General features: G+C 47.4%; 1 protein-coding gene across 1 annotated transcript in view; it reads right to left on the bottom strand.

Moving 5' to 3' along the window:
* Positions 1 to 10168: 10168 nt before the first annotated feature.
* RFWD3 (ring finger and WD repeat domain 3) overlaps positions 10169 to 12265 on the bottom strand; it is a 328893-nt gene continuing 326796 nt past the window's right edge. Inside the window, exon 13 of the mRNA XM_086945238.1 lies at positions 10169 to 12158. Coding sequence (XP_086801364.1) covers positions 12015 to 12158 — 144 coding nt within the window. The 3' untranslated portion in view covers positions 10169 to 12014. The remainder of the gene's footprint in view (positions 12159 to 12265) is intronic.

Below are 12265 nucleotides of genomic sequence, written 5' to 3'. Positions count from 1 at the left end.
GGTTGACTGTAGCCAGGAGTGTCTTCACAAAGCCAGTGAGAAGCCCATTGTTCTAGCTATTGATTCAGCAGTATACAGGCTGCCCGATTATTTGTCTCAATGAGTCTTGCCCATTATGAAATATCCCTGCAAAATATACTCTGAGGTGGTTCGGCAGATTAGGTACCACCATTTTCCTCATCTCCACAGGGCGTGGGCATATTGTCTCACCAAGTATGCAGCGTTCGGGGAGCAGTTCAGGCAGCAGTAGGCTTTATTTCATACAGACTTAATTTTTTTTTTTTACTATCTGGTGGGGCTGTATGAAAAACATCTGGATTTTCCTTTGGGCATTATGGAGCATGCACCACCAGACTTTTGGGGGATGGCTGAAAAGTCAGGATAGCAAGGTCCGGTCTCTAGAGTGATCAACTGATTTACTGCTGGAGTTGGGGTTTTTCCCTAGTAGGTTTAATTGGGCCCATTAGACCAGTGGTTCAGAGGAAGACGAGGAAGGTTGCAAAACCTGTCAGACTATTAGGTCTGGTCTCTACAGTGAGAGAGGAAGTTTCAAGACATCAGCAGCCTGAGAAACATTACATCTCCTTTTGAGGCCTCGTATCCACCGCACATTTTGAAAGGCTAAGAAGCGTGTGGATCCTGAAAATGGAGGTGGTAGATGATTAGATCCCTCACTGGTATTGAATGTCTATGTGGACTAGTGTCCTGCATCAGTATGGAGTCTGAATCTGTGCCAAAGATAGTATGTATTGTATGCCAATACTGTTGGGGTGACTTGTCCTGCTGCTCCTTTCTATACCTCTACTTTCCTTTGGGCCTTTTTTCTCGACCTGAAAGGACAGCTTTAGATTTCGGCACTGGTTGCTACGCAGGAAGCATACAGGTGGGTGGAGCCAAACCCACTTCAAGGTCAACCAACAAGGGTTCCCGGACGGGAATGGCTTCATACGCTGCCGGAGGTGTATTGAGAGAATCAAATGGGGACATATGGTGACAAAGGAGGACCCGCCAGTGTGAACTCAAATGGAGCCCCAAGATGCCCAGAGGCACACTAGAGAAAACGAAAGCACGCTGTAACATCACCACTGCATGGAGCAAACTACTGATATGGTGTAGGTGGTGCCTGATACAGTGTTGACAGCATAAGAGCCATATTCATATTCAAATTTTGGGGAGTAATTCCCATCAGCTCTGACACAAGGAGTTTTGCAGGGAGTCAGAGTTGGGGGTAAGTGAGGGAGACCTAAATTTGTACAGCAACTGTCATCAAGACCAATGCACGTTATGTGTCATAAGCAATTTGTCTTTGCTCCCTTTTATGGCTTTGAGGTGCCTGGGGCTGCACATCTCGTAATCTTTCTAATGTTTCTAGACTCCAAGCATTATGTTTAAACTTCACGGGGTACAAATGGAAATTTGCCCAATGCAGCCCTGGGAGGGCTTGAACCCCAACTTTATGCGAGGTGACTTCTTTCCTAGCACTTTACTTAGAAAAGTTCTTTAAGAGAAACATTTATTTGTGGAAAGATAACAGAATTTCAAGGAGTCAGTCAAAACCACTTTATTCGATTTTGTTAAAAATCATAAAAGCATACTACAACAATATAAAATCATTCCAATTACATATTTTGCAATTTCATATAATACAATACAATTAAAAACACATTTAAAAAATTCCATATGGTACAATTCAATTTTAAACTATAAAAGGTCATAAAAGACTTATGTGCAAAAGAGCCAGAAATACTTAAATCATCCCAGTCCCCGTTGTTGGGCTTGTACTTTCCTCCTCCTAATTCGAACAGCAGCCACAAGATAATTTGCCACACTAAACATTACCAAGGGAGAATCAAGCATTTGTAGGAACAGAAAAGCGGGTTTTGCTTGCAGGAACGCTTTCTCCTTCAATAAGGGTAGCAAATACTTTCTCCTTGGAACTTGATAAAAAGGGCAAAATAACACAAGGTGTATATTGTCTTGTATGGAAAAGTTGTCACATTCACATACTGGTGCATCCTCAAGTTTGCACCAACCCTGTCTATCACAGAGTACCAAGTATATCTGGTTGAACCTAAACTTAACCAGAAGCCATCTATGAAATGGAATATTAACTAGAGCAAGGTACGGTTGGATGGCAATACAGGTGAGTGTCATATAATGTGCTCTGACCGTAGGTTTTGATAACTGGAGTTGTTCTCTCTCCAAAGACTTGAGTTTGCAAAAATTCTCTTTGACCCAAGCTAGGTCAGCTTTTTTTAAATCAAGCGGGGAGGAGAAAATCTCCGGGCGTCCAAGTTCTTTCGAGCACTTATTAATATAAGCCAGCCAAGCAATATCTTTATGTTTATCCAATTTTAAACAGTCCAACAAAATTTTGTGGTTAAGACCTAAGTTGTTATTGGTCCAAACTCTTATCCACAGTAGAATAGGAGCCATGGAGAGGATATCTGTGATATAACACACTCCAAGCTCCTGATGGACAGAAAAAGTGGCTGTTGATAAGGGGAGTCCAAATATAGAACATAAAAACTTATTAACCTCTGTTTGAATGGTTTCAGTTTTTACATAACCCCATAATCCAGCTCCGTATCTCGCTATAGCCAATGATTTTGCCCTATACAAGGCTAGAAGTGCACCGCTTGGTTTCCCCCCCAGTCTCCTTGAGAAGCTTAAGATGGCGTTAACAGAACTCCTTACTGCTTTGGTCTTTGCTACTACCTGAGGGGTCCAGCTGCCCTTGGTGTCAAAGATTACTCCGAGGTAAGTGAAAACTTTTACATTGCTGATCACTTCCCCTTTGCAGTAAAAGGATTTAGTGTTATTTTTTGCTGCCCCAAAGACCATAACATGGGATTTCGCGTTATTAACTACAAGGTCAAGAGAGGACATAAAGTCACTAAATGCATTAAGAAGTCTCTGGAGGCCCAAGTGTGTCCTAGCTATTAAGGCAGCATCATCCGCGTACAGGAGCACTGGGATGTGAGTGTCTCCTGCACGTGGAGTGTCCACAGATGAAGCCAAAAGAGTTTTTTCCAGAGAGTTTATGTACAAAGTGAACAGCATAGGGGCAAGGATGCAACCTTGTCTCACACCCCTGCCTGATTTAAACCACGCTGTGCGATGCCCCTCTTGATCCATTCTAATGGAAGCCTTGAGGTCTTTATGAAGTTCAGCCAAAAAGTGGACCAAAGGGGGGTCCAATCCCATCTGTAACAGCATGCCCCACAACTTGGCTCTATTCACTAAATCGAACGCTGTAGACAGATCCATGTATGCAACAAAAATAGTCCCTTTTTTAGCCTTTGTATATTTAGCAATTATCATGTTCAAGTTCAGGCATTGGTCCTCTGTCCCTCTGCCTGACCGGAAACCATACTGGGCATTGGACAAAATGTTATTCTCTGTGGACCATTTGTTAATTTTCACCAGTAAGACTTTTCCCAGAATCTTCATGGAGGAATCCAACAGGGATATGGGGCGATAACATTTTGGGTCATTTCTTACTCCTTTTTTGAAAATTGGTACAATAATTGAACATGCCCAGGTATTTGGAAAGCCCCCCTTAAGCACATTATTATAAACATTCGTTAGTACAGTTGCCCATAGCTCTGGGTTTGATTTATATAAGTCCAATGGGACCCCATCGGGTCCTGGTGCTTTGTTCTTGGCGGACCCAATTATAGCGACCTTGACTTCATTTTCAGTGAAAACAACCACGGGTTGCAGATTAGTGTTACACGGTAAACAGAAACTTTCATAAAATAAATTGCTCCCATAGATAACTGAAAAATGGTTAAGCCAATCTGACTCAGGTATATTGGCCTCAAGGTCTGTGTTGCATGTCTTAGCAAATATGGGGTTATTTACAATGGACCAGAATTTGGAGCTGTGTTTTAGGGTGGTGGAGTCCATTAGAGCATCCCAGGCTTCTTCTTTGACAGCTTTTTTTCGTATTTTTACCGCCTCTGCATATTTTTTCCTCAGTTGAGCTATTACTGGCCTGTTTCTTGGGGAATGTTTTAGTGCAGCTATCAGTGCAGAGTGGGCTTTTGAACAAGAATGGTCAAACCAGCCGGAGGCTGGAGCGGGTCCCCTTTTAGGGCTGAGGGTTAATTCTTTCTCCACCTTCGAGCAAATAGCCTCAAAGGCGGCAATAATCTCTTTGTCCCCCCTAGCTGGGTCCCTGCAAATCTGGAATTCCACCGCCATTTCATGTTCAATGAGATTCAAAAAATCTTCAGGGCAAACTTTGCACCATTTTAAACGCCGCCCATTATCTTTGCTCTTAATGTGCTTCACAGAAGTGGACAACAAGACCTCCTTCAACAATCCAAGTGATCCATCCAGCGTTAAACACACCGGATTGTGATCACTAAAGCCACTTTCAATGGCATTATAAAAAAGGACATAGTGAAGGAGCCCTGGGGACATAAAGATGTAATCAATGATGGATTCACTACCCCTAGCATTGTAAGTTACCACCCGTTCTTTTTGATCAGCAAAACTAGGTTCGTAAAGATCATTAGCTGATAACAAATGTTCCATAGTGGAACCCTTCAGGCTATGCTCAAAATGGGGAGGGGTCGTAAGATCAGGCCCATCGCGATTTTTGATCTGACAATGTGATTCACATAAGTGAACATTAAAATCACCCATTAAAATAATTTGGACAAAAGTGGTTTGTTTTGACATGTAATCCGCAACAAATAAATTTAAACAATCTAAAACAGAATTTTGGGGGCCACCCTGCAGAGAATTATAACAATTTATAAGGAGTGTTTTATTTTTGTCTAATTGACATATTTCTACCAGTTGAAAATGGTATGAGGAACTATGAATTTCTCTCACACTCCCAGCTATATTGAGGGATACCAAGAACATCAGGCCGCCAATGTCCCTTCCCGCCACGGAACACTGTGCTTTTACAAAAAAAGAGGAATAACCATCCAGCCAAAAAGAGTTGTCCCTGGCCCATGTTTCCTGCATGGCTACTATATCGTATTCTTTCAGCTTGCCTAGCCAGATTGGGTCATTTTGTTTTGCACGTAAGCCAGCAATATTCCAGGTCAGAATCTTAATATTTCTATTACCTCCCTCTGTTGCTACCTCCCCCACATTTGAAACCGCATTACACGGAGTAGAGTTATTAGCTGAATTACAGGGGGTAGGGATGTCCATAGGGGCATCCTGTATAGTAGCTGAGTGGTTAGTTAGCATAGGATCTAGTCAGTCCATGACTCCCTGGTTGTCAAGAACCGCAAATCTATTTGAAAGAGGCAGGTTGTCTGGAAATATATTCATTACCGGTGTGGCTACACCACTACCCCTAGCCCTCTTAGTCACCCATTCATTTCCTAGCTGCTGGAAATTTTGGTTGCCCTGGTGCCCTGGATTGTTGTTTAGCTGGGGCCTTCCATACCCATCCCCAGTTGACCTGGGTGTGGGAGGGTAGAAAAAACCCAGCGGCATAGCACGCACACCCTTACCAAAAGGATCTAAAGAGGAAGCGTCCCAGAAGAGTCGGCTAGTGACATCACGCGATTTAAAATTTACTATGACACAGTCACCCGCCACACATTTCTTGGTTTTACCAACCCAATTGACCCTTCTACACATCAATATATTAGCTGAGATGTTGCTTTCACCCGTGCAATTTGCATTGCACCACTTTTCTGTGTGGTTACGCAGCGTTGCATGATGTTCTACCTCCCCCGCACCTAGTTTAGGTACGTTAACCAGGACAGCCACAAAGGGTGTTGCATCAGGAGGTAGGTGTACTGGGGGCACCCTAGCCCTCTGGTCTCCCAAGGGGCATAATGGCCTAGCCGCTAAAGATGTATCCAGTTGAACCTGGTTTGGTGCAGCTTGCGGTAAGGGTGTGTATCTACCATTTACAACTTTTCCTTTGACTGGTGCAAGGCTTTCTGTAGGTGCAAGGCTTTCTGTTGGTATGTTAATTACTGGGTTGCTTGGTGGGTCAATTTCTATGGGTACTGGGACAGGCGGCTGATTACTCAAAGAATTATTAATGCGTTCACATTTGATCAGCAAATTGTTAACACAGTCCCTCAGTGTCTCTGTAATATCTGTTGCAATTTGGATTAGGGCTGATTCTAGCCTCTCAGTAAAAAGTTTTTCCAATATTTCCATGAGACCCTCCTTGGTAACATAGGAGGCCTGCTGTCCCCCAGGTTGGATGTTGGCCACAGTTTCATCCACACTCACAACCTCATTACTAGCGGGTTTTACAGAGATAGGCAGTTCTGGGGAAGGCAGGACAGTGGGGGTCTGTGCCAGGTTAGTCCGACAGGCTTCGATTATGACCCTCGGCTCCAGTGGTACACACCTAATGGGCGAAGAGATTGTGGTGCTAATGCTCCCAGATGTGGTTTCCAGCGCCAATGCACGTTCAGAAACTGCTATCTGGGTGGTTAGTTCGTCCACTTTGGAAGTCAAATATGTAAGAATACTGGTTGTGTATTTAGGTACCTTTGCATTAGCCTCGCCTGCCGCCGATGTGTTCAATTTGCGCTTACCCATGATGAAAGGGACGTGGCCCGTCCCGTCCCTGGTCGTCCTTGGACGGCCTTAGACGGCCCGCCCTCTGCCCGGGCTCCGCCCGGTGACGCCCGCGCGCGTCCCGCGACGCGGAGGAGTGGACTGTGCTTTGTAGCGCCTCCGGGCGCGAAGACAGCGGGACACAGGAAGTCCACGCAAAGCCCGCTGGGAGCTGTAGTCTCCAGCCGCTCCTGGATGGACGTTCGCGGCGAGACCAACAGCGTTGCCAACCCAGGGGCAGGAGCTGCGTGCTGGCGTGTGGTCCGGTGAGTGCGCCTGCTGGACGGAGACCCCCGCTCCACCGAGGGGTGGACTGTGCTTTGTAGCGCCTCCGGGCGCGAAGACAGCGGGACACAGGAAGTCCATGCAAAGCCCGCTGGGAGCTGTAGTCTCCAGCCGCTCCTGGATGGACGTTCGCGGCGAGACCAACAGCGTTGCCAACCCAGGGGCAGGAGCTGCGTGCTGGCGTGTGGTCCGGTGAGTGCGCCTGCTGGACTGAGACCCCCGCTCCACCGAGGGGTGGACTGTGCTTTGTAGCGCCTCCGGGCGCGAAGACAGCGGGACACAGGAAGTCCACGCAAAGCCCGCTGGGAGCTGTAGTCTCCAGCCGCTCCTGGATGGACGTTCGCGGCGAGACCAACAGCGTTGCCAACCCAGGGGCAGGAGCTGCGTGCTGGCGTGTGGTCCGGTGAGTGCGCCTGCTGGACTGGGAATTTCAAGGAGAGAAGCTCTGGATCCAAGTTGAACGGCCTAGAAAACAAGCATTTGCAATGCAATAGGTCTCGCATTAGAAAAGTGTGAGCTATTGGTATTGTAAATGACAATTTTTCTTAATGTGTTGGCTTTGAAAATATAAAAATTAATAGCATTGTTATTCACAAAGCCAATAACTTACACTTTCCTAATGCAAATCCTATTGGCTATGGCAATGCTTGTTGGTAGCAAGCAAGGACAGTGCTGTTGTGGTGGTAAGTGATGTGGTGGCGTCCGCGAGTGATGTGGTGGCGTCCGCGAGTGATGTGGTGGAGTCCGCGAGTGATGTGGTGGAGTCCGCGAGTGATGTGGTGGAGTCCGCGAGTGATGTGGTGGAGTCCGCGAGTGATGTGGTGGCGTCCCCGAGTGATGTGGTGGCGTCCCCGAGTGATGTGGTGGCGTCCCCGAGTGATGTGGTGGCGTCCCCGAGTGATGTGGTGGCGTCCCCGAGTGATGTGGTGGCGTCCCCGAGTGATGAAGTGGTGTCCCCGAGTGATGTGGTGGTGTCCGAGTGATGTGGTGGTGTCCCCGAGTGATGTGGTGGTGTCCCCGAGTGATGTGGTGGTGTCCCTTAGTGATGTGGTGGTGTCACTGAGTGATGTGGTGGTGTCCCTGAGTGGTGTCCTGGAGTGATGTGGTGGTGTCCCTTAGTGATGTGGTGGTGTCCCCGAGTGATGTGGTGGTGTCCCCGAGTGATGTGGTGGTGTCCCTTAGTGATGTGGTGGTGTCCCCGAGTGATGTGGTGGTGTCCCCGAGTGATGTGGTGGTGTCCCCGAGTGATGTGGTGGTGTCCCCGAGTGGTGCCCCTGAGTGATGTGGTGGTGTCTCTTAGTGATGTGGTGGTGTCCCTGAGTGATGTGGTGGTGCCCCTGAGTGATGTGGTGGTGCCCCTGAGTGATGTGGTGGTGCCCCCGAGTGATGTGGTGGTGCCCCCGAGTGATGTGGTGGTGCCCCCGAGTGATGTGGTGGTGTCTGCGAGTGATGTGGTGGTGTCTGCGAGTGATGTGGTGGTGTCTGCGAGTGATGTGGTGGTGTCCGCGAGTGATGTGGTGGTGTCCGCGAGTGATGTGGTGGTGCCCCCGAGTGATGTGGTGGTGTCTGCGAGTGATGTGGTGGTGTCTGCGAGTGATGTGGTGGTGTCTGCGAGTGATGTGGTGGTGTCTGCGAGTGATGTGGTGGTGTCCCCGAGTGATGTGGTGGTGCCCCCGAGTGATGTGGTGGTGTCTGCGAGTGATGTGGTGGTGTCTGCGAGTGATGTGGTGGTGTCTGCGAGTGATGTGGTGGTGTCTGCGAGTGATGTGGTGGTGTCTGCGAGTGATGTGGTGGTGCCCCCAGGTGATGTGGTGGTGCCCCCGAGTGATGTGGTGGTGTCTGCGAGTGATGTGGTGGTGTCCGCGAGTGATGTGGTGGTGTCCGCGAGTGATGTGGTGGTGTCCGCGAGTGATGTGGTGGTGTCCGCGAGTGATGTGGTGGTGTCCGCGAGTGATGTGGTGGTGTCCGCGAGTGATGTGGTGGTGTCCGCGAGTGATGTGGTGGTGTCCGCGAGTGATGTGGTGGTGTCCGCGAGTGATGTGGTGGTGCCACTGAGTGATGTGGTGGTGTCCCTGAGTGATGTGGTGGTGTCCCTGAGTGATGTGGTGGTGTCCCTGAGTGATGTGGTGGTGTCCCTGAGTGATGTGGCGGTGCCCCTGAGTGATGTGGCGGTGCCCCTGAGTGATGTGGCGGTGCCCCTGAGTGATGTGGCGGTGCCCCTGAGTGATGTGGCGGTGCCCCTGAGTGATGTGGCGGTGCCCCTGAGTGATGTGGCGGTGCCCCTGAGTGATGTGGTGGTGTTCCTGAATGGGGTGAGGGTGTGTGGGGGTGAGAGGGTTGTGAAGGGTGTGAGGGTGGGTGAGGGGGTGTGAGGGTGAGGGTGACGGGGGTGAGGGTGTTTGATGGTGAGGGTGTGTGAGGGTCTGAAGTAAATGGTGGCAGGGCAGACATAAGACAGAGAGAAGAGACTGCGTGGTGACTGCGTTGGTCAGTTTCAGAATCCGGAGGGGCAGAGTCAGCACAGTCTGCGAGAGATCAACGTGTCTAGAGGCAAAGCATAGCGGATGTAGCATTGCAGCTAGCAGGTCGAGTGTTTTCAAGCTGAGTGTCCCTAGAGAGATGGCAACATAGTAACAGCATTTGAGGAGCAAGGCTACTGTAAACAAGCATGGTAGGCTTTCACTTTCGTCAAGAAACAAGCTCTCAGCATTGCGGGGGAAGGGGGGGGAGGGGAGGGTGAGCGGCAGCCTTTGAAGTCTGATGCCGAGGCATAGACAAATGGTGGTGCGCGATGTGAACGCGGGGGCGGCAGTCTTTGAAGTCTGATGCTGAGGCACAGACAAATGGTGGTGAGCGATGTGCATGCGGGTGGCGGGGGAGCGGCAGCCTCTGAAGTCTGATGCCGAGGCACAGACAAATGGTGGCGTGTTATGTTGCTGGCAATGGTGTGCACGCACATAGATCACATGAACTGTATGCGATCCGCAGCTGTTTTGGTAGACTTTTTTTTCCCGCTTACTATAATCTAGCCGGAGCAATGCGCAAGCGCATTGGGTCAGGCGAGACCTAAAAAGGAACTTATATCCGTGTGCTGGGAGGGCACTATATGGCTCTTTTGAAATAGCGCTATTTCCGAAGCAGCAATGGAGCCAGCACCCCCTACTGCCACCGGACAAGTTTCCATACCCCTCCTGGCACTTTAAAATATTCAAGAGGTGAGGAATCTGCAGGTAGAAGTATCCATCAAAACAACGATTACTACATAAAGCTCATGATTAGCAGCATGAAAAAAGTTAGCAAGCAGAAGCCCAAGAAAAGACCATAATACAGTTCAAATGATCCTTTCTTTATTCATTGCATCACAGAGGATACACAAATATACAACATATAAATAACGAACATTAGAAAAACAGCTGTTGGTGACCCACTCATTGATTTTGCTTTGGGCTGCCAAGCATATGTTTTAAAACCAAAAGGAGGAAGAGGTTTGGTGCCCAGACTGAATAAGTCTGAAGGCATCTTGATGCGTCTGTTGAAGGTTGGGATACATTCTCTCTAGCAGTGTTAAGGGCATCTTTATTCCATAACCTGTTTGAAATTGTTCCAACTTCGGGTAATACTGACAAAGGCATTCCTGAACCTTAAGAACTTAATTCCATACCATTGGCATTTACAGCTGCTCTGTGGCAACAGAAGCCGAAAGAACATACAGAGGAAGCTACCTTTTAAGACATATTACAATACAATTTAGCTCTTTGATTGAGCACAAATACAAGATTAAAAAGCTGATGCCCCAGAAGGAAAAACGCGGTGCTGACCATAAAGATGTTTCTTATTCAGTAATATCAAAGCACTGCTGAAAAAAACTTCACAATGGTCGGGTGTTCGCATGAGTTTAACACTCGCACAGGCTTCGAAATATAGCTTTCAATGATTGGAGAGCAGAAACAATGGCTCAGTAGTGGTTACAAATAACATTTTCTAACTTAATTTACAGCTGTTAAGTGGCCTCATGCATGCTGTGTGCGACTCCTTCAAGTCCTCTCTTTATAGGCAAACACATTGGAAGATAGGATAACAGAGACAGTATTTCTGTTAGAAGAGAAACTATAAATCCTGGAATACAGCATGATGTTTAAAAATAAAAAAGGACCAGATGAAGGGGACACATGAAATGGGCACACGTGACGGCCTGATGGTCATGTTACTGCATCCTACCCGATTGAGTACACAATTCTGTCAAGTTGCTATACCCTCTGGAATAAATTTGCATTTTATGAAGTCAACAGCTTGAGAGATTAAAATATCTCATCACAGGCCTAATGCGGGGGCCATTGGCCTAGTGGAGATTTAAATATGCGAGGAGGAATGGGATTGTGGGCTAACCACAACACATGTATGTGAATAAACATGTAGATTATGCAAAAAGAAAAAGACGAAATGTACCACTTGCTCTGTATGTGCAAACGTTATACTGTACTAGGCAGCTGAATCCAGTGTTAGGGTTGGGGGCAGTAAGCACAATTTCCCTCAAAGAGCCCAAATTAACCAGATCTGAATAAAATGCTCAAATTGAGCTTGTTCTGCATCAAGATTGGCAAAATCACACTAAGGCACGTTCTTTTTCTGGCAGCCAGTAACAGAATACATTGCGCAAACATCGAAAACTCTACAACAATATGGTAGAACGTTTTAGAGCAGAGGAGGAAAGATGACCCACACATTTTTCAGCAGGTAACATGGAGATCAGCATCCATCTGAATTTGCCGATTTCAAGATTCTGAGAGTTGTTTTCACTTCTTGTGAGATCTTTCTTCATCATAGCAGGGGAGACCGCATACACTCTATCTGATCAGGTTCCAAAAGACAGTTTCTTCTTGTGGGACTGAGTGGAAGGACCACCATTCTGAGATGGAGGTTTTAGCACTGCTTGCAAACGTACTGAAGAAATTAAATTGCACCACATCCCAGGCACCCCTCATTCCACTGCTTCCAGATACATTTTCGACAAAAATGTAAACTTATGAATTGAAGATCCAGCCCACTTTAGTCACACTGGACAAGTTGCTGGCACCAGTTTTTGTTTTAGTTTTTTTTAAAACAGTCTCTGTTAAAGAGTATTTATAAAATTATCAGAAAATCAGTTTGGGATGCATCGCCTGCATCTTGCCTCATTCCCATTTGTATACCTTCACCATCTTCTCGGTCAGTGTGGCCAGCATGCTGGTCTGGTTCACTTCGAATGGACATATGTCCAGGACTGGCAGGTCTGTTTGCAGCTTCTGGACCAGAGAACCACTCCCAGCGTTCCAAAGCTAAGGACGACATACAAGAGTACACATCACTACTCAATTCATTCACCAAACATTACCTTCTGTGTGTAAAACAAAATCCTATACCAAGCTGCCCATCTTAATATGGA

The sequence above is a fragment of the Lissotriton vulgaris genome, chromosome 12 (genome assembly GCF_964263255.1).
Source record: "Lissotriton vulgaris chromosome 12, aLisVul1.2, whole genome shotgun sequence".
Classification (NCBI taxonomy): domain Eukaryota; kingdom Metazoa; phylum Chordata; class Amphibia; order Caudata; family Salamandridae; genus Lissotriton; species Lissotriton vulgaris.
This window is presented reverse-complemented; position numbering and strand designations above follow the sequence as displayed.